The sequence below is a fragment of the Oreochromis aureus genome, linkage group 11 (genome assembly GCF_013358895.1).
Source record: "Oreochromis aureus strain Israel breed Guangdong linkage group 11, ZZ_aureus, whole genome shotgun sequence".
Classification (NCBI taxonomy): Eukaryota; Metazoa; Chordata; class Actinopteri; order Cichliformes; family Cichlidae; genus Oreochromis; species Oreochromis aureus.
The window spans coordinates 35,365,613-35,388,804 of record NC_052952.1 but is presented as its reverse complement, the minus strand read 5'-3'; the positions used below and the strand labels follow the sequence as shown (position 1 = coordinate 35,388,804).

Sequence of the window (23,192 nt, the reverse complement as noted above, 5' to 3'; positions counted from 1 at the left end):
GAACATTACAAGTTATGAATTTAACTGTGGATCTGTTAGGCTTAATAAATGATGCCAGTGTAGAACTGAGATGGGTGCTGTGTTGGTGCGGACCGCCAACAATGGGAAACTTTAGTGTCCGGATGTTTTTCTTCCTGGATGATGAGGACCAGTTTCTGTGCTTGTTCAGAACGGATTAATTCAGATTAACTAATTAATTAATTGATTAACTGACTTCTTTTTTTCATGTCTTGCTGAATAATTTCCATTATGCATTATCCTCACATTTTTATTTTAGCCAAAAACAAACTGGGAAGTCAACTCATCCTAGGCAGATCACATAAATGTTAAAATTTGCATTCTTAATATAAAACAACTACTCAGTAAACATGATTTTCTTCTAGGTTTGGTGACTTTTGGTTACAAATAAGTAATACTATATTTTTCACTCAAGCAGTTCCAGAGATTGAGGTTAAATATGTTCACATAAATCATTAAAAGCACCGTCTATGATTACGTTAAATAACTATTCTATGCTCTCCCTTTTACGCACTGGCGACGGAGTCTTCTCTATTAAAGTTCAGAAGATGTAAAAAGTGGCCTGTATGAACTTAAAAAAGTTATTTGATGTAAAAATAGTCGTCAGGACAACGACAAAGAGCAAAGAGAATTCAAAAGAAGGTGACGCTGGTTGAATATTCCTACCACAGGCTTATATAAGGCTTCCAACCCCATGTGCTTTGCAGCCGTGCAAATAATTTGGAGCAGATTGGACTGTGGCCCTCCAGCTCAGGGGGTTTGGGTCGCTCGCTCTGCTCTGGCGCTGGAACAGCTTCATTGGGCCTCGGCTCAAATAACCAATTATAAAAAGTAGAGGTCGAGGGGTTTGGAGCTGGAAATGAAGGAGGAGCCAGGGGCGGGTTGAGTGACCACAGACTACTTGTACTGTGGTGAGGGTCTTTCCTGAAGTTGCTTATGTCGGTGGTTGTTCTGGGTGGTGGGTGGAGCAGCCGTGGAGACATTGTTCATTAAGATTTGGTGGGCTTTCGCTGGTGTCTGTGTCTTTGTAGGATGGCTGGAACCAAGTGAAATTTGAGATGTAGAATTAGAAGAAATATGGTACCAAGTTCACAGCCCAGGAGGCTTCTCGCTCTTTGTCTCCACCACTGTGATGAAAACGAGGTTGTGTTTTTGTTATTGTTTGTTTTCATAGCCGCTGAAATCAGCCGTGCAGATGGCAGACAATGTTTATTTTGTCAGCCATAAGACAAAATATGACTTAACCATGCAAGATGAGAGGTTTGCATGTGAAAAACAAATGGCCTTTATGTCATGCTTGGCACCACGTGGACATGAACTGCTAGAACTCTCGATGTTTTTCTTGAGTTCAAACCCAGATCCACTCCACCATCTGTGTTAAACTCCCAGTCGTCCATCTTGCGCTTTATGAGAGACGTATTTTCTTTTTTTTTCTACTTCGTTTTTTTCAGGCCACTTCTGAAAGACAAACTTAGGCCCCAAAATAGACAAGATGACAGATTATCACTATTTGTCAGCATACCCGTTATTCAAAACAACACAATCTCTGTGTGGAAAAAAAGAGTTCTTTGTGGGGGAAAAAAAGGACACTCTGAAGCCAAGTGGCGCTTGCTGTTGGAAAATGTGAGAGCAGCAGGTCTGATAACACCTTTCAAGGATTCTCTTTTATGTGTCTCACTTTTTTCTAACCTCAATTTATTTTGTTTACATGCCGGAGGAAGCGAACGTTGAGATGCAGACCTGGATGTACATTCAAGATGTTTCCTATCTGCTTCCTATTGTTTGTCCCAGTTTTCATTCCTGTGGTGCTCTGCCATAATGAGTGAAGACAGAGCAGAGGCAGAGTGGACCTGTGGGGCTTGAAAATGAGTTTTTCTTTTGCCCTGTGCATGAAAATCTAAGAGGTAGAGAGCTGGAGTTACGAGCTGCAGACAGATGATAATGAACCAGAGATTTGTAGTCAGTTAAAAAGTAATAAGAAAAGCATGCTATCTTCAAAGACATAATAATCAGTAAAGTGCTGATAAGATACTCAGCGGTAGCTTTTGAGTTTGCAGTGTGTTAACCACAAAATTGCTCTCTTGGGTTGCTTGTTAATTGGTAAATAGTTGAAACTAATTTCCAGCAGTAGTTGAAAAGCCTGGAGAATCCTCACTGTGATGGAAAAAAGAACCTCAGTGACTCACAGATAACCTGCTGTGTTTCCCGCTGCTTCTGTTTGCCTCTGGGCATCCCAAAAAAGAAAAAGTGTTAACAGTTTCCCCTCGACTTGGTTTCCTCCAGTCGTGAACATCATCACAAGATGACAGGCTCCTGCACCCTCTCTCCCTCCTGCCATCCTCAGTGTTTGCCCTCCCATGGTGTTGTTTGCCCAGGATGTCCTGTGCGGTGGCTTGACTCTGGCTCTTCTCTCCTCTTTGCTCCCCGTCTTCCTGCTGTGTTGGACAGATATGAGTGTGTCATTGCAAGAAGCCCCAAGAGACAAATGTGTTGCACAATGCAGATGACCATGCCAGGGCTTTCAATTAACTACAGCACATTCTGCAGAGCCCACTTTCATCTTTCGTTAGCCGCGAGGCAGCCAAACAAAGTGAATTAATGGCACCACCTGTGGGGGCTGAAACAGTTTCAGTCTAGCGACACTGCTGGGAAAAGCACGGAGAAACAGACTAAGTAAAGGAACATCTTGGAGAGTTCACCTTCAGGGTAGCACACGTGGCTCAAGTTTTTCAGTGAAGAAAATAAGGCTCGAACTTCCAGATGCTTGCAGAATGAGGCCCATCTGGAGAGAGGGAGCTTTGGGGCTATATGTGAAAAAATGGCTCTAAAGTGATCACTTTAATAAGTTACAGGTTTCCACCTAGTCCTCCAGAAAGGCAGCACACCATGTGCCAGTGGTAGGACTGTAAATCACACTCTTAACTTTTAGGAATTTACTGTCCTGAGCTGGACTTCCTGAAAATACAGATAGAGGAGCAAAGCCAGAAGAGATAATGACTGAAAATGACTCTGGTGAACTGTACCTGTCCTGGCCTGTTGGTGCTGCTGCGTGTATTAATGTTGGTCCAGGACCTTAGTGTTATCTGGGTACCATAGTAACGTCGGACCACATTGAGAATCCATTGAGATGCACATCTGTCTTCCAGGATGCTACTCTCACTTAACCTCGCGTGATGGCTCTGCCACCCTTCACACACAGGTTTGTTTGGTAAATAACTGATTCACAGCTGGACGTACAAGTGCTGCAGTAACCACGCAGGAGAAAAAAGAACTGAGTGGACCTTATACAGTTTTGAAAAGTTGACATTTATCTAAAAAGATAGATATAAAGTACTGAAATACATAATAACGCTCCAAAGTCGAAAAATTGCCAAAAAGTGTGCATAACAGATGAATGTAGCTTTAAAACTGGTGTTACTCTTAGATTCAAGATTCAAGAAGTTTATTGTCATATACACCGCAAAACACAAGTGGCTACGCAGAGCAATGAAATTCTTCCTTTGCGAGTTCCCTTCACACAAATAAATAAACAACTAACTAAAATAAAGAATAAACTTAATTCTAAGCATAGAAAATAGTAAATAAAGTAAAACAGCTAAAAAGATAAATATAATGCTGCAAATTGTTTGCTGAAGTATGAATAAACAACTGAAACTGCTAGCTCAAGATGTCAGATAAACAAAAAGAAAATGATGATAAAAATTATTAATAAAAGCTTAAAAATTATTGTCTAGAAGTTCTGCGGCTAGGAGTTAAAATTAACAGATAAAGGTATGGATGAAGAAATTTTTGGGTTTAGCAAATATAGCTAAACTAACTAGGCAAAATGATTAATTAAAAGAAGTTTTTTAGCTAAAAGTACGGCCGGCAGTTAAAATTTTTAGCTGAAAATTTGGATGGACAAACAGTTTGCAAAATTTACTGGATAAAAAGTTAAACTTTCAAGTCAAAAATAATAACATATTATAACTGATAAATGAACGAAGTACAGATTTAGTTTTAAATGACTGCAAATGGACACATTTGCAATGTGGCGTAGATAAAAACTCCCTTTGAGGAGTATGTGGTGAACCTTGAAAGCACCAAGTTAAGTCTTATTTCAGGTCAGTCCTTGGAACAAATAGCAGAGAAAAACATCAACAACAACAACAGAAACAGATAGCCACTAGAGCTCAAATCGTTTCCAGCTTGTAGCAGCTGCAAAGAGAAGAAAGCTGCCATCCACTCACATTAGATGTGTTGTCTTAATCAAAACCAGATGTGGCATGGTTAAAATCTGTTACTGTAAATGGCTCGCTGTTTCATACTGCAGTGACTCAAAGACTCGCATAAAAGCTGCTGCATGGGAACGTTATCCGCAGATGAAATATGTTCTTAAATCTACTGTCACAGTGAGGATCATGCTTCCCATGATGTTACTCAGACGCCACAGACATTCAGAGGGATCAGTATAATGCCGTTGGTCACCAGACCCCCCAAGAAGGCCACATTTTACCCGAAATAATAAAAACAAAAGCCTTGTCACAACTGTTTTTATACAGCGGGTCCTGATCTGTATTATCGAGAGCCCTAAAATAATTGTATAATTTTGAAACTTGTTCAGCTTCTGTGCTTGTAGCTGTTGTGGAGATTGATCTCCAAACGAGCTCGGCCACCACGAGGGCGAAGACCGCAAGCCGTAAGCAATCTGCACGCTCTTCAGCCAAAACAAAAGACATAATGGAAAAAAGAGAAAGCCTGTGTCCCTGGGTGCATTGAGATTTACATGGAAGCAGGCCAGGTCTGTGCGTGCACATCTGTGTTTATGACGGTGTTGAATGGTGAGTTTTGTGCTGACTTGGCTCTTTGCGGTGCTTTCAGTGGTTCAGAGTTTTCCGTTAGTGGCTGCGGTGTGATCGCCCGTTTCCCCTTGTAAGAAACTACAAGTCAAACAAGTGATTGGAGAATTGCATGCCAGCGATACATCAGCAGTCAGTAAAACAGATTGAGATTGAGTTTGCATATCTCACCGCACTTGATAAACATCCAGATGTGCACAATGCAAAGACTACAGCTATTATAAAAGAGTCTCGTGTTACAGCCATTATGAAAGCATGTCAATATTTGATGTGCTAGTAAAATATTTGCTAACACCAGCCTCAACATTTCTTGAGGCTGGTGTTATGAAGCTATTTGTCTTAGTCCAAATGAGCATGCCAGAACAAACAGCATGCTAATTCCACTCACAGCACTTTAAGACTTCCTTGTCTTCTAACGCACGGGCACCAGCAGCTACTCAGACCTGATAACTAACGCTATCCCTGCATGGTCTGACTACATTGTGCAGAGCTTCTTATCATGTCAGGAATGTTTGGCTTTTTTGGTGTTTAAATTCCCCAAGAGTGTTTGGGGGATGAATCAAATCATTGTGTGTTTGTCAGGTATAAAACTTAGTACCAGCCAGTACTAATCCCAGCTCTGGAGAAACTGCTACAGCTGTCTTTTTGTTCTTTATTCAGTTTTTTATTTGTTTTCATTTTTTGGCTTGTTTGATTTCTTGTTTGTTTGTAAGTCTGGACAGAGAGTCTGTGATAAAGATTAGTCGACTTATTGTGGAGGACAGTTCAGCCACGACTCTGGTGTCCTCTGTGCTCTTAGTATTTCTTCAGAGCTTTGAGGTATTTGGGGGCTTTTGGTGTGTTTTATCCTCCTGAATCATTCTCCACTAACATGCATGTCTCTGAGGATGTCTCTGTTTCTCACTGAATAATTCATCTTTCTTCTGATTGTGTAATCATTTCTGAGATACCTGATCTTGTGTTGTTGGATCTAAACTTCACAAACCCTCATTCCAGCACTTCTCTGACTCTGGGAAAGCAGCATGGCAGTCAGACGTCTATCATTTTCTTTAAATTATGATGTTTTGAACAAACGAGTTAACATGATCACAGTTTTCGTCTTGGTCAGTTTTACATGTCAGAAATTGTGTTTTGAAATGTTTCTAAACCTGCTAAAACACCCAAACGATTTCTTTTAAAAACAAATTAATGTCATCTCAGAGTCGTGGAGTCTGCTGTTAATAGATTAAATGAAAAAAGAGGACTCAGAACTTCTCTAAACAGCTGGTTGCTAGTTGTCAGCAGATGATATTTAAAACATGAGTAAAAAGGTCATTTGTTTGGGACTGTTTTTGTAGGGCTAAAAACAAACTAGACCTTTGTAATGGAACAGGATGTTATACCAAATACTGCGTCGCATTAAAGTACAGTCTCTGATGAAGGGAGCATGCTGCCCAGTGCAACAGTGTGGCTCAGTGATGGGTTTGTAGTAGTTTTCGGACAACAGGCGGTTTCATAGACTTTGGTTACACATTTAGTAGTAATATTAGCTCATTGTTGGTTTTGGATGTTTTTACATTACAGTAAGAAAATTATTTAACATTGCCAAATGGATCCTTGTCAGATACATTAAGAACACTTATTGATGTTTGCACTGATAGGGAGAAATGAATTTAAACAGTACTGTAATGGAACCACACAAAATTAATTAAGAAGACATCCAGGATATCGTCCAACAGCGACAAAGATCAACACAAGTCCAAATAAGCGTTACAGAGAGGCCTAAACAAGTGATCGTGCACGCATTCAATGGTTGCTTGTTTGTCTGTTTAATCCAATTAGAGACGTTATTCTCTGATAAAGGAGCTACTCAGAGACATCACTAACAACTAGAGTTGGTGAACTCTCTAAGACTTCCCTTGAGGCTTTCTTTGTTTTCATTGGCTCACCCCAAAATTTCAAAGGCGCTCGACCCTGTGCCCTGTTCTATATATACAGCGTGCTAATAAAAATGAATCAAAAGTGTTGGTTGTAGTTTCATGATGGGAAGATCAGCTTAAGACACAGCAGCTGTGTTTCCCACAACTTTCTGACCCTGAACGAAGAGGACAGAAAATTTGTTTGAGGCAATAATTAAGTGAAAAGAAACATCTTAAGATTAAAGAAATCAAATTTCATGGAGGAGAAACAACAATGGAGCAGAGCCTCTGATGTTTAAAGAGAATTAGGACCAAAACATCAGAGGATAGTGTGATTAAATGTTACTGAGATCCTGGAGACAGTGTGAAGTGTCAGGGAGGTGTCACCACAAATCAGATTAAATTCCACATAAAAACCTTTGCAGTGTGGTGACTGTATATGGTAGAGAATGAACACCCGCAAAGACGGGAACCTCCTTGGAAGTAGAAAAAAATCAATGGTTGCTGCTGATTTTGTTGATGTTTTTAATTTGGGGAATAACTGTGAGCGCTGCCCAGGGTTTGAGTGCCTTACAAGGGGATTGCACAGGTTGCCTGGTGGGAGGCAACCTGTCTACAAACAATCCCACTCTGACTCAGACTGGTTGCAGTCACTCTCTTAGAGAAAGTTTTCAAATAGCTGCCATTTAATTTATAAACATGTTGCCGGCACGTTGCAGTCAATCTGAGTCAAGTCAAGTCAGCTTATTTATAAGCTTGTTAAAAAATAACAAGCATTGACAAAAGTGCGGTACAACTAAAAGAATAAGACAGCAAAGGCAATAAAAATAACACAATGCAGACAAACGGACAGACTAATGTCAAGGCTCAGTTTCAATAAAAATGAGTTTTCACATCAGTGCACATCATCTGTGAGCTGCCAGCAGTTAAAGCTGTTTTTGAAAACAGATGCTAGACCTCCACTATGACCAGTTATCTGTAGGGAACTGAAAAAATGACGGTAAGGTTGAAGAGTTCAGAAAATGGGCTTAACTCACCAGAAATATGCCAAGTTTCAGTCACAAGTAAAAAATCCAAGTCCTGGGAGGTGAAGAAAGCCTTGTTAGCTGTTGAGCTGGTGTTAGGCAGAGCCAGCGTGATCGAGACTGACTGGGATCTCTGACCTAGTCGGGAGGTCCGGTGCCACCGGCTTGATCCCTTGGTAGGGAGGTTCAAGGGAGCACCAGGAGGTGAAGCAAACGTGACTTCAGGACAGAGTTCATAAAAAAGGGGACAAGAATACGACATTAGGGAAGTCAGTCAGCCAACTCATCTGCAACACATCTCATTTCAACAGTGGACTCAACTCAAGTGGTTTCTAACTGGTTGTATTGTGTTATATTCATAGACATTAAGAGCAAGGATGCTGAGCACTTGTGTCATTTTACAGTTAAATTTCTTACAGCATCACTGCTTGTAGAGGAACTGCTGAACTTCTGTATGAATTCTACAACCAATAGAGTTTTTGCATTTTTGCAGCTCTATTGGTTATCACTGCCACATTGTCACAAACAGATCTGACTGCATGTAACTGCCACCTTCATCTTGGTGAATTCCAAACTGTTCACAGACCGATGTCGTCTGATTGCATTTTGTTGCTGCTCTTTTTGTTTGTTACAACAAAGTTTCTTCCAAGACGGCAGCTGACTGCGAGTGGTCGCAGATCTGCTGCGTGCCATCCAAGGCAACGAAACGGCAACATGTTTACACATGGCTGTGATCATTTTGTCCATGCCGTGGTAACATCACACAACCAAATGATTACAAAGCATAAATGTAAAAGTTCAAATCTCAGCCTTGGAAATCACCTCCTTTTTGATAAATAACTGAAGAATAATTGAGGCCATTTCAGAGCTGCCACAATTTAAATAATTGCTATTTTTCTAGCTAAAAGGCTCAAATATGAGAATTTACATTATTAAAAAAAATATTTTGGAACATAGGGAGTCTTGAGGATGTCAGCTTACGCTCCAGGATATTGAGTCACTGAGTAATTACAGTGTAAATCTTTTATAATTTCTCTGCTTCTATAAACTAATCAGATATAATTCAGTCGCACTGATATTGATTTATGAAATTAAGTTCGATTAGCCCAGTCATTACAGAGTGGTCTTTTCTCTTGTTGTTTTTTGTGTTTTAGCAGTTTGTTCCTTAAACGTTCAGCAGATATTTGGAGTGTAGAAATAAATAAAATTTGAAGTAAACTAGGAAAAAATAGAAGATTTGATTCAATTCAGGGATGTTGTTTTACAGAACAATGAATTATAGGAAAACACTTAAGAAATACATTCATACTCAGAGTTTAGAGCGTTTCCTGAATAGCTGCGGTGGAGCAGACAGACAGTAGTGAGCAGGAAGAGATGGAGAGGAAGTCCACATCTGAATCAACAACTGGCGTGTGATTCCATCAGATCAGTCAGGTGCCGCAGCCATTAGAAATATCCTGCGCAGATAGTTGCAGCATGAGCCACTGAAGTCTGAAATTACTATTGCTATTATGTGGTCAATGATTGGATTTAGTTCAAGACTCTGTGGTTACAGGGATGGTTCACAGTCAGTCCAAAGTCATCCTCTCCTAATTTATTTGGTGGGGAAAACGAATTGTGCCAATGAAATTACTTTCTATATTTTCTAATTTTAAGGGTTTTAAGGTAGTTTAAACAATCCAACCAGAACACTCGTCTTTGTTGCTCCCACATCTCAGTGAGTACTTTTTATAGTACAGAGATTTTTAATTTTATGTAGAACGGTAGCGTGGAACAAAAGGAAGAAGTGACACAAAACTTGTCATGTTGCTGAATCCAACTTATTTTCCCTTTGACTAAAAAAAGCGAGAGTTGGCCTTTTGACAAACACAGTCACAAACAGCTGTATGTCAAAGGTCAGAGACTCGTGTTTGAATACGTATGAAATCCTCCCCATGGATGCTGATTTCTTATGCAACAAACATCATATTTTCCCACATAAAACAAGTGACTTTTCCAAAGCTTCTCGTGTTCGTTTTTCTTACGAGCAGCCTTGTAATGTTGAGGCTTTTCTCCGTTCTTACTGTGCCCATTTACAATGCAAAGCTATGTTTTTTGGTCACAGTTTGTGTTTTTTTTTACAAGGACTTTGCTCCAGCGTGATCCACAGAGCATTAGAGGACATATAATTACAGCGCTGTATGGTCATGTCCCCCAGAAACCTCAGCTAAGGCCTCCATTTTGGGTTTTCCACCATTTTCACTCACTAAAGTTTGCATAAGACTCTTGTTTTAAACACAGGCCAGACATGACTTCAATCCAAGGTGTTCGAGTCTGTGTTTGTATTTATTTTGGTCCACAGAGGTGAGTCGGGGTATTTGTCACACTGTTTTAGTTTGTCTTTGTCGACCTCTCTGACTTCTCTGACCAATGAAACCACAGTCATCCTGCCTGCGGTTTTGGTCTGGAGTGTGGCGGACCAGGCGGCAGTTTGCACTGTGGCTCTGTGTACGAGTGCACGAGCCTCAAACGTGTTGGAGCAATGCAGCAGGGAGAGCGAAAGGATTTCAACTGGCAAAAAGCCCAGCCCATCACAAAAAACCCGAAACAGAGTTTCAGCATAAACCACATCAGATGGCAGACATCTGCACAAAGTAAACAGTCTAATAGGGCTTATACTGTGATAGTAGAAATGCAAGACCCACACCAGCAAAAATGACTGTTGTCAGATCCCAGATATGCTTCAGATCAAATCCGGTGTCATCATCTAGGTGACATAACTCCTGAGTAAATGTATTCTAATAGGAAAGTTGGAAAAGTGAACGAAAACGGGATTTGTTTTGGTTCTCAGCAAGGTAGCCGTTCATGTTTCAGCAGCAATACAGCAAAATACTTATTTGTTTCATGCTTAAGAACACCGCTGCAGGACTTTCATGGATAGAACCTGGTCAGCGCTCTGTGTATGGCTTATTTAGTTAGTTCCACATACACAACAGTGGCAGGACAGATGAAAGTTTTACAGTTTTACTCATGCTTACGTTTGCTAGCACCATCTTACATTGTTACCTCAGGGTTGGTGGGGCTGCTACGACTTTCAGAGTGTGAAATCCAAGTTTAGGAATCGTTCCAGTTGAAAATTCTGAATCACCAAAACGAGTCTGGTATTTGTTTGGGTCCAGCAGGATTTTTTTCACAATGAGAACATCATTACCTAAATGACCAACCAATCACTTCATGTATGACTTGTATTTACCTCAGATGACAAAAGGATGAAGCCAGATGACATTATCAAAGCCTGCAGGGGAAGGAGCCTGCTGTGGACTGCTGGCTCCACAAAATGTTTCACTTAAAAAAAAAAGGGTGACTCTTGCTTGTGACTTTTACGCTTTAAATTTGCTTTCAAAATAAAGAAAACACGATCAGTTCAGGTTCTTTCAGTGTTGTTGCAGTTGCTGCTGTTTGCTGGTAGAAGTCTGGCCTCCAACTCTGTGTGAACTTGTGTTGATGTGCTCGACAAGTGGGCCAAAACAAAAGCAGCACTATAGTGACCTTATCACACCAACCTCTGTTATCCACTGACTCTGTTCTCTGTCAGCGTGGTGACAGAGGCTGTGACAACAACTGCACCACCTCCTGAGCTCGCTCATGAAGTGGCTGTCCAACAAAAACACACACAAACACTCACAGATAGCATCTAAAAACTAGTTTATTCTGAGGGAATAAAGGGAAAAGGTGTGGTTGTCACATTATATCCATTTAATCCTATCGAGTCTTAAATCTGTTTCTGCTTTATAACACATAAATAGCTTAAACGTTTGTGTCTTTTGTATCCAAGCTTTGAGATTACAAACCTTAGATTTCATTATAATTGTGGAGGTTTTTATTAATGGTTATGTTATTTATGTTTAAATCTAAATGTCTGTGTTTGTGTGATGGAGTTTTCCATGTTTGTCTGGCTTAGAAAGATGTTAAAGTGATATAGGAGTTCAGATTTTGACGAGTAGTAGGCAACAAAAAAACAAGCCTTTTTTGGCAATTAAAAATCCAAGATACCCAAAGTCCAGAAGGCGAAACAGAACAGGAGTCTGACAAGGAGCTCAGTGAACTAATAATAGACACACAGAGAGCAACAGACAATCTGATGAGGACAACGGGAAACACAAAACTATATGTATGTATATGTAGGCATGATTGGAGATGAGATACGCGTAGGAACATACACAAACAGATGAAATTCATGAGGACGGCAGCAATAATAGGATGTAAAACCAAAACAAGGCACGAGAAAACTTTCAAACTAAAGAATAACCAAAAGACTTACATGCAGACATGAAGGTCTGCACCAAACATGAAACCAAGAACACGAAGAAACACAACAAATATAGCAGAGACCACGAGTCTGTAGGGGAGCTGATACAAATGCTTTCTGTCAATGAGTAGATGTGCGCAGAAATAAAGTTTTCCTTCATGATAATAAACTGGTCATGGAGATTATTCTATTCTATTGGCCACCAAGGAGCTGGCAGTATTGTAACGCCTGTGTAGAGTACAGCACTATGACAGACACTGTAAACTTACTCACAAATCCAGCTGCTGTAACGTTACTGTAATTTAACAATAAACCTGCAGTTTATCAAAGAGCTGCATTTCAGAAGTTTGATGTTTTGCTTCTGTGTAGAGTTTCTCTTGAAGGAAAAGCAGTGAAAGAAAGTAAAGTAATGTTCAAGAGACACAATTAACCTCAGCTCTGGGAATCTAAACCTGAATGAATATAACAGGGGGCCAAGAGGAGGGGGTACATAGTGAGTCCTGCTTTTCTCAGTTAAATAAATTACCCCAGACCACAAGCCCGAGGCTGCCAAATGAAAACTGGCCTGATGTTGGCACACAGATGACACAGGGCTGACATGATTACTTTATATTTTCCAGCAGCTCCCCTAATTAAGAGAGCTTTAAAGGGACTCGAACCCGAGGACAGATTGGCAGACGGCGCTGGGCATCTGCCGTTGCATTCAAAGGGCCTGTTGGTAAGAAGAAGTCTTTTGCAGAGGAGGATTCAAATTATTTATTCCCATGTTATTACTGGAAACTCTAGCAAAACTGAGGTTTAAGATCTGCTGACATAATTATAAGATTGAGTTGCAGAGTACGGGGTCAAATGAAGACAATTTAACTGCCTGAGAAAAGCAGACAAAAGAAACAGACTTTGCAAAGGTGTGCAACTTCTACAGTTCAGGAACTCTCCACCCGGTTGCATCAATCTCGCAGATAGCAAACAGCCTAGAGCTCAATCAGCAAAATTCAGACTTCCCAAGATTTCTGCAAGGCCTCAACCCTCCACTCTCCCTCACTAGATCATCCTTTTGTCATGCAACTCCCCCGAGATCCGTCAGCTGCATTTGAGCTGCCAAGAGTTTTCCACTTAAGCACTTTTTTTTTCCAGTGTGGGGGTTCTGCTTTTGTGGCAGGGTACCGACTTTTACCGTATACCGAGGCTTTACAGTAACCAGAGTGAAATGTGTTGATGTAGGCGTTGCATAACATTAATAATGTGGCAGTACTGACAACTACCGCAAAATCTGTGGGTGTGTTTTTAAGCTGTTCTTCTGACACTACATTTTTGGGTGGGGCACTGTGGATTTTTAAGGGTCTCCACCCTCCCCCCCTACACCAACACCCACCCAACATGAGGCATGGCAGCAACTGCAGAGTGTGTGCCAGGCTCGTCGCGGTCGAAGCAATCCTGCGCGCCAAGACGATAACCCAGATGCAAGGGATTATGGGTTTTATATTCAGTTTACAGTAACTCTGGTGTAATGTGAGGGTGGGATTGGGAGCTGGGGGAGAGGGGGCTGTGGCTGCGGTCGGTGTGTCACATCGAGGTTTCTGTCAGTTTCAGCCCTCCAGCAGTTTTCATACATTTGTTATTGCAGGAGCTGAACTGTAAATTTGCAGCGCTGCAGCTTTCGTCTCCTGCAGAGGGTATTTTGTGATACCCGCGATGATCACAATCAGAGGGCGATCATTTAAACCTCCTTAAGACTGCGATACACACCGCAACTTTATTGGCCAACTTTTAAGTGTAATGGCACACAGCAGCCCTTTAATCATGAGCAGTGCGATCAACATGTTGCCAAGAAACATTTGACTTGATTTTTATGCTTTTGGTCTTCGTCTCTTTGTCTTTTGCTGGAGGTTTGGCCAGTTTATAATTCTCAAAAATTGACTTTTTAATGTCAGGGGCCTTTAAAGGGCTTGCATTTAGCCACAGGCTCCCGTAAGTAAGAATTTTTCTCTATGAGCGCAATTTGTGAAGATTTTGACTTTTGGTTCTTTCTGTGTGAGCAGACAAAGAGCTGGGGAAGAAAGTCTGATACAGCACTAATGACTGTTCATTTCTGCTCTCTCATTGTTCTAATGGCATTATAATGGAGTTTAACCACTCCTTATCCCTCCCTTTGGGAACCACTGGTTGATTAAATCACTCCCTAAACTTCAGCTGTATGTAGATGCATCAGCTGCGCCGTGCTTACTTTCAAGCTGTCCACCACTGCAGGGACTTACTGTCTCATTAGAGCTGCAATCAGTTATCCAAAAGATTAGAAACACTCAGAAAACACTCAGATAATTCATTATTTTTCTACTTCTGTATTTCTACTGTGATGACAATGTTACAGAAATCATTTCAGAAAAAAGTAATAAAAAACACCTGCCTTTACTTAAATAGGCTTCCAAGTTTTAGATTTAATTTCTAAAATAAAATTAATAATAATGTTTTCCAAAACTTTCTTAATTAAATGCATCTTTTTTGGTATTATACAGCAACATCTAGTTAGAGTTTTGTTTTCTATTAAAAAAGTCTCCAGAGGATATAAGCTTTCTGCTCTGGTTCTTTTTCCAGCATCGTCAGATGAGCCGGTTTTATTAGTGATCTTATTGTGAACAGTTTTAAATCGAACATTAAACTGTGGTGGGGATCTGCTTTTGATATTACTTACTTTGTACCTGGGTAGCATGAAGCAAGACATAAATTACCTGCAGTTTGATTCATGCGACTCTGCCACACAAAAATGCATCCCACCTGCAGGATTCATGACTCTGGAGGGAAAGTCAGGAAGACAGCCTACAGTATTTCACCGTGCTGCTTTCCTTTTGTAGCCTCGTGGACTTTTTTCAAGAGCTTTAAAATATTGTTCAGAATAGAGTCATGCTAGTTTTTATGCTATTGATTTTGAAGTCTGGAAAACCAGCAGAACCCAGACACAGCTTTAAAAAATAGAAAAAGTCTTGACATATGGAGGCATATTTTGTAGATTCTCTGTCTGAATCTGACATCACAGCACCCCGACAGCTTGTATTTGGCAGCATTGTCTCTCTCTGCTCTCTTTGCTGCGGCCAATGAGTTATATCATCAGCTTTTCTTATTTTTATTTTTTAATTTGCTTTTCCTTTCCTCTTTGACTTTCCCTTCCAGTGCCTGACTAATATTTTCTTCCTCAGTCAGCTCTGCAGCTGTGGAGAAACTAATGCAGAGACAGAAATCTGTGGTTAGATGGAAATCAGTGTCATGTGCTTTGTTTCAGATGTCACTAGAGTCTAGTATTAAACCTAGCATTAATATTAGCACCGCTGCCTGTTGCTCTTACAGTGGTGCAGGAACTCATTTAGAAGATGATTCACTCCCTTATTTGCTGAAATCCAGAGTCATTAAGACCGAGCGCCGTCATTAATCCTGAGATAGACTCACTGAGACCGTCTTCCTGTAAAGGTCATTCAGGCAAGTTGTAGTTATGTTTTAAAATTAGACAGCTGATAGCAGTCATGTGAATAAGTGCATGTAAAATGTGTTCTTCTGTGGTCACCTTTAGCTGCAACATTAACGATATCCACATGAAAACAGCTTTACCTTCTTTTACCTGCGTAACAAACAGAATAGTTCACATACATGCGTTTCATCCAGAGGCTACACAATAACATTACTGACAGACATGCAATGCTGAGCACGCAGGATCACATGTTTGCTTCTTTAGCAATACGTCTTCTTTTATTAAAAGAGGAAAACGTTTTTAATAAACAGTCGAAATCTTGCTGAAACACAAGCTGAAAAAAATTTGCTCACACATTTACAAAAAAAGCTCCCAAATGATGTGTTATGTCCTAAAATCATGAGCTGATTTCTTGTAAAATAGTCATTTTCTTGTAGATTTGTAAGTTTTTTCTCTTTAATTTTTGTTTGCTCTCATAAATTTATGACTTTAATCTAAAACATTCTGATTTTCTGGTAGTTCCACTTTGTTTTTTTTAATCTTACCTTAAACAACCTAAATAGGGCAGTTTCACTTTTACATTCAGGAGCTGATAAATTAAAATTGATAAATATATGTTATTGATGTGACTAGGTGTGACTAGGTTTTTACAGTTTTGCGTACTTTAGGGGTTTAAACAACAGAAGACACAAAAGTAGACTGATTTCACAGTCCAGTCAAACCCAAAAAAGAGTAAAATAAGCTCATTTCTAAACCACACAGAATGCATGAGAACCTCACCGGGTTATAGTCCAGTACATGCTGAACTGGGTCCTAAATTTTGCAACATTTTCACTAATAATTGCTGTAAAAAGGTGTAAATTGCTTCATAAATGTCACCAGAACAATGAAAAAAGGGTTACTCACAAACCCCGCTTAGTGTGTCCCCTCCAGTGCTAGCCCTGTGGGTGCGTTCACTGTCATTACTCTTTATTATCTTGTCAGTCTGATGGGAATATTATCTGTTAATAAAATGGCTTTGTTGCATGAAGTCAAATGAAAATTATTTTAGGGTTGTCAGCACTTACAGATCCTGAAGGGCCTGTGATTGAAACTGAATATGGTAATAACATGAGTACAAATGTCTGGTGAGATTAATATAAAAGCAGTGCATCTGTTTTCATTTGGGCTCTGTTTTCTCTGAAGCCCCTGTGCAGTGGTGGAAGAAGCATCGGTTGGACTTCTCACAGCATTCTGCAGTCGGTGCAACGCGTGTGTGCACGAGCGGGACGCTGTTGACAGTGTGAGTGAAGAGAGGCTGCGTGAATTAGCAAAATATCCTCAGATTCTAAAAATACTTCAGCTTATGGGACTCATTTGATGTGTAATGTCTCCAGAACATGAGAACACACGATCGGCGTTTGAAGCAGTGTGTGTGTGTGTGTGTGTGTGTGTGTGTGTGTGTGTGTGTGTGTGTGTGTGTGTGTGTGTGTGTGTGTGAGCGTACGCTCGTGTATGGCACTTTGCTTATTTTCTATTGGTTTATAGAGCCACATGAAAGTTTCCCTACGCTCAGTAAGATTGTCTGCTTTTTTCATCACAAACACAACCAAAAATATGTTGGCGCAGTCGCTACTATTGTGGGTTTTTTACTGATTCTGGTCCAGATTTTACATTATGTGTCCAGTGGATTTGAACTGTAGAGGTGTGTACATATTACTGCCAGCTAGCTGTTAGCCCAATGCATCAAATAGGAGTGGAAAAAGGTTTATGATACATAATGCACGCTTTTGTGCTGCAGCCAAACTTGTCCAAGTGAAAAGGTTCAGGACTGCAGTCTGGAAAAAGCTCAAGGAAAATAATGGTTGCTCACGGCTGAATGTAATGGAGTAGAAGGTCATTCTGTGAGGAGGAGGAGGAGAGAAGAAGAATCAGTCTGTCCACTGGTCGAGTGGAGGTGCTTTCTCTAAAAGTACCTGCCCTTCTTTGTTTCACTAAAAACAAGCAGGGTTGCCTCCCTGAAGACTTCCAGATGATGATACTACCACCTGGAGCTCTAGGCGTCTCCCTGCTCCACCTTTCCTCTGTAGGTAACTTCAACATGCAACGCAAACAGCGAGCGACTTCCAAACAGCCCCATCTGCGCTCATTACGCGCTCTTTCTCACTGTTTAAGAATTCCCATGCGGTTTGAAGCTTTTCTCTAATGAAGCACAATTAAAATGAAAAGAAGGTAATGAAAAATATTTACCCCCAGTCCAATGAAGTGGCTTGGGAAGCTGATGACTGCTCTTAATAAAAGCCATATGCCTGTTCTTATAAAATCCTGTTTTTGTGGCACACATTTCTTAGGCGTTGCCTGTTGTGCCAGTAAGTGAATTAACTCCTGACAGTGGGTAGGAGAGCAGTAAAAGGCAGTTTATCAGAAGCAGAAGATTTGTGCTGCAGTCGTCACCGTGCCAAATCTCCAGCAGAGATAACCAGTGACTGGACTTTATGGAAAGGAGCTGAGATGTTTATGCTGAAGCGCTTCTATAAACACGTCACATTATCTTTTTTCCTGGTCTTTATTTTTCTATACGTTTGCATATAGAACAATTTGGTAAACATATCTGAGGTGGCTCTGACGGGAAATGAACAGCTGACCTTGGCAGCATAGAGGCATGTATTATTCATCAAGCTGGAGGGAAATATTTTTTTCATTTCAGGAAACTTCCCAAAATTTCCAAAGCAGTGACTTAAAATGCAAACATGCACATGAAAAGTCAGCAAAATGTTTTTCTCCACCACAAATAGGCGACATACAGAAGACAGGATAGAAACTACTGCCAGCCGCCAAGGTCGAATCTGCAAATCAGATTTTTTCCACTGACTTACAGTTTACATTATAAACCTTGACCAACGTTTTAGTTCCTTAAATTACGATTACAGATCTTTTCATGTGACAACGTGTTAAAATATCCATTAAAAATCCAATCTGGGTTGAAAGTTGATACTCATTTCCCAGTACCAGGACCAGTTTGCAGCTGTTATTAAAGCACAACCTGCTGCCACTTTTCAGAGGCGTCCTTGTGGTACAGTGGATACAGCAGTGCTGTGCTCTGTTTATTGTTCCATGTGTATTAGAGCTGACAACTTCTAGAACTTCTAGAAGAAAGAAAAGCCATAGTTTTTAAGATGTCACTGTGGTCATGGTGTTGTTGTATTTTAATGCTCTCCTAAGTGTCTTTGAGTCTCTGAGCCCACGGCTGTCTGCTCTGGCCTTGAAGTTGTTAAGGTGTGATTGTGGTTGGACAGTGGACATCTACAGTATATTTTTTGTTAAGGTAGCTATTTGCATTTAAATGAGGACTCAGTGCAGGAGCATAGAGATGCATAAACCACAGAGAGATGCTGCAGCAGGTGTTAAAGGTGATGGTGATGGTGCTGTGAAAACTTTTGGGAAAGAAATAGGCCCACAGCCCCCTTTTTTTGGGTCTTTTTTTATTCTTATGCCAAGGGGTGAAGGGGTGATATTTTCAGAGTGGTGTGACGCACTTCATGTGACAGCTCTTAAAAACAAATTTTGATGTGACACAATGTTCATAAAATTCTGGAGGGAATTCATGGTTCCCATAGGAAAAATGACTTGATTAGTAGACATCCACTCTGCCAAAGTCACTGGTGGTCATGCTACAGCTATTCACCAAGTTCAGCTTCTTGTCATGAAACTTTAAACAAAGATGCACGACTCCCTCAGGATTTTAAGGGGTTTTGCAGACTATATACAACTCCTGAGAGTGATAGCAAGAACAGTGTGAGCAATCCAGAACAGGACTGAGGATGTGGAAAACATACTGCAACATGCATGAAAAGGAACGTCACGCTCTGTGCTTGCTGTGTGGACCGCCTCCAAGTTCTCAGGTTTAAGGTTGCAGAGAGGCCTGAGTGGATTATGAAATGTGCATGTATGGATACAGCCGTGTTCTTGGAGAACATGGATTCACTTTCACAGCTTTGATGACTGTAAGTGAGGTCTAATCACAAAAGACAGTGAAGAGATTTTGTCCACTAAGAATCTTAAGAAAGAAACTTCTTTCCACTCGTCAGAGTTTTGAAATGTTTCCACACGAGCTGCTTAACTGAAAATACTCTCGGTCTGGGGTTGAATTGTCACCGTCTCAACATATCAGAGCGCTCCCAACGGTCACATGCAGCTGATATGAGAAGCTGTGACCAAAATCCTGCCAGAGGGGGGATTGTTGAGAAAACAGTGAGGACTGGACTGAGTGATCCGATGGCAACACGATGTCCTTGTTTCGCTATATTCCCACGATGCTTTCACCAGAAAGCTCACACAACCAGCCTTCTGAACTTGTGTTCAGGATATTTTTAGGGGAAAAATCGTCTCCCTTTGGCTCCTTGAGAGCCTGACAGGGTCCCCCGAGCCGAGGCGCGCTCTCTCGGGCTGATTCTCTGATCGGATCCAGATGCTGCTGGAGTGTGGAAGGGGACACAGGAGCGTGGAGGCTTCGCAGCAGCACTGATTGATAGGGGTCAGGATGAAGTTAGGAGTCACATTTCTTGACTGTGATCCCTCTTTCTGTCTCATTTTCTTTCCTCCTAATGCTCTAACCCTACCCAGCCATCGCGTCTGCTGTCACGGTGTCTCCCGACGCCTGTGTTTTATGCTCTCGGCTGAGACGGCGTGGAGCTCAGCGGGCAGCGTTACGCTCAAGTCTGGCACTTTGCCTCACCTCTGCTGAGCTTTAATGAAGTCTTTTACTTTTATTTAACTGGAATTTGTGGGTGCCCCAAACCAGTTTTTCAATAAATCTTTCCATCCTCCAAGCTGTGAAGTGTTAATAATAGCAAAGCAAAAACAAAACAACGAGTGTAAAACTCCAGCTGTAGAATATTTTCCACAGTGTGATTGAACAGAAGAGTTTTAAAGCTCAGATTTGTCACTGTTGCTCCCTCCGTCAGCCAGTCACATATACTTTGTATGTTACTGCAGTCTGTTCTGTAAAAACAACAGGGATGCGTTTTGCTCCTGTGACCTGCTGAGGTTTATACAGTCCACTGTAAAAGTCTCTGCTTCTCCTTCCCTTCAGGACCATGCCGACCCTGCAGAGCTCTGCCGTCCTGCTGCTTTTTAGCATCCTGATTGGACTGAGCTGCTCCCTGGACCCAAGAGACTCCAATGTGTGCAGCACGTGGGAGAGGTGAGGCTGCTTAAACACACAAAAAAACCAGCTGTCACTGTTGTGATACAATGTAATCGTCATATTTTCTCATACATTGCATATATGAAAAAATGCAATTTACTGAATTTAAAAAGTTAAAGTGGTCAGACGAGACATTAGGACACAAAAACAGCCAAATAAAAAGAACATTGGTGTTATTTATGGTACCTCCTCTGTGGAGGCTCAAAGTCAACTTTCTAATTAAATTTCAGCATTCACTTTTATTGCTTTAGTAATTTGTGACTAGGATAAAACTATTTGGGTGACTAACAGACCAATCAAATGCAAGAAAACAGAGTTCAGTCAGACAATTTACTGTAAAACAGATACATGACATGCCTTTACTAAACTGAGGCCACAGTATGGCAGAAGTTTACAATGGCATCGAGTGTTGTTGATGTCATCTACACCCAGGGTGTGTGCTTCAATTCTGTCAATTCCATCTTTCTCACAGACTCTGTGAAAAAGTGCATCTAATAGCTGTTTAGATAATTCAGACAGGACCGATGATGATGACGAACAGCGCTGCAGCTCATAAAAAATCTCCTGTGAGTGGGAGTACTGTTTACACTGTTTCTGCTGTTCTGCCTTACAGCTTCACCACCTCAGTAAAGGAGTCCTACTTGCATCCTTATGACCAAGTGGGAGAGGAGCCCTGCTCGGATCCACGGACTTCCTATAAATGCATGCGCCACAGGTAGCGGAAGCAGAATGACTCATTTCCTTCCTGACTTCCTCTTCCTGCCAGGGGAGAGTCAAAACATAATGTGTGCCCTATGTTATTCTTTCAGGATCACCTACAAAACAGCCTACAGGCAGGCGGTGAAGACTGATTACCGCAAGAGATACCAGTGCTGTCCAGGCTACTATGAGAGTCGAGGCAAATGTGTCCGTAAGTAGCTGTGGAAACCTTTACTGCTACTCGTGCATCAGTGTCATGTTACTAAGAGAGACAGCACGAAAGGTGAGACAAATCGGTCTGGAGAACTTTTAGCAAGGACCAAAGCCGACATTAAAGTTCTCGCTACAAGAATGAAACAACATAAATGTGAGTAATGATTACACTGTTACATTTTTCCTTATACTAAAGATGAACAGCCACAGTGATCCTACTCACTGGTTTCACTTAACGAGACAGTGAAGTTTAAAGTTATTAGCTAAGTGCAGCAGGTTACATTTATAAGTGGAACAGGCGCGATGCACGGGCACAGTTATCTTCTAATTAGTGTCTCATAACAGACTGATAAAAATAGAAGGCTGTGTCATAGACAGACATTTATTAGATATTTCTATTGAATGTATTCTATTGCAATTCTATTTAAAAAACAGGAATACAGCGAACGCTGTGCAGAGAACCTCACCAGACAGCTCTCCAGGAAAAACTGCAATTCCTCTTACGGCCACTTGTGACTGGTTTGAAAAACAGCCCAATTCCCTTTGACTTAAAAGGGGATTCCCTTTGTACAGCTGTGTACAGCTGGTGTTAAAAACAGCATCTCCCCTCTCCCAACCCCCGCCATAATAACTCTATTATTGGTTGTATAACTCAAGCTTTAGCCGGCACCCTGCAAGGCCTCATCTTCAGGTTCAAGTCATTGAATCTATCGAGGATGAGACATTAACAGAATTATCTGAAGGCACACAGCTTCTTGTGCAGCTTATTGTGAGGCACAGCCTGTCCAGCAGGTTTCTCAGGGAGAAGATAAGTGTCTGTGCATTGCATCTGTACAGGTGATGGATGCTGCTGAGCACTGCCCTCTCATCCAAATATGTCAAATTTTGTCTTTAAAAAAAGCTGACACGGAAGCAGCCAAAATGCTAATGTTAAGGCACTGAAATGAAGAATACAAAAGGAAACGCATTCTGACACTGGCATAGACAAAAAAAACATCAAGTCAATCAGTACCAACACACTGATTAGTTTGCGAGCAATACCGTGCTACATTTGTGCACCCAGTAACTTACTGACATTACTCAAAGAAAGCTTTTATTTCCTCTTTTTCCATGCAGTGTGCATCGTCAGTATGAGCAGCACGTGGCACACGAATAACCAAAATTGTAGGTTCACTACCCACTGGAGTTTCTCATCCCGCTGGCAGTAATTGCTGGAATTTTTCAGAAAAATATATTTGATGTGTTTTCATTCCAAGATTTCACATCATTTTAGGAACTTTTGTTATAATATTTAAGCTTCTGTTGAGTTCAGACGTGTGGCACTGCTGCCTCTGCAGCTCAAAGCAAAGCATGCTTCATATCAATATCATCATTTGAATGAATTCAGCATTTGGTCAGCTTGTTTTCATGTATCATGATGCAAAAATAAAGTATGTAAGCTCATTTGTTAAATAAGCAACTATTCTATATCCTATATATTAATTTTTTTCTACTCTAGTGAGGGTGGCCTTAAAGTAAGAGGAGCTAAAACAGCTTGTTTCAGGTAGAGGATGAACTGACGGGCTGCTCCG

The 23,192-nt window shown here is 40.9% G+C and overlaps 1 protein-coding gene across 1 annotated transcript in view; it reads left to right on the top strand.

The window, feature by feature from the left end:
• Window positions 1-23,192, top strand: part of pear1 (platelet endothelial aggregation receptor 1) — a 60,371-nt gene that overhangs the window by 4,336 nt on the left and 32,843 nt on the right. Inside the window, exons 2-4 of the mRNA XM_031748610.2 lie at window positions 20,596-20,706; window positions 21,323-21,424; window positions 21,519-21,619. Coding sequence (XP_031604470.1) covers window positions 20,596-20,706; window positions 21,323-21,424; window positions 21,519-21,619 — 314 coding nt within the window. The remainder of the gene's footprint in view (window positions 1-20,595; window positions 20,707-21,322; window positions 21,425-21,518; window positions 21,620-23,192) is intronic.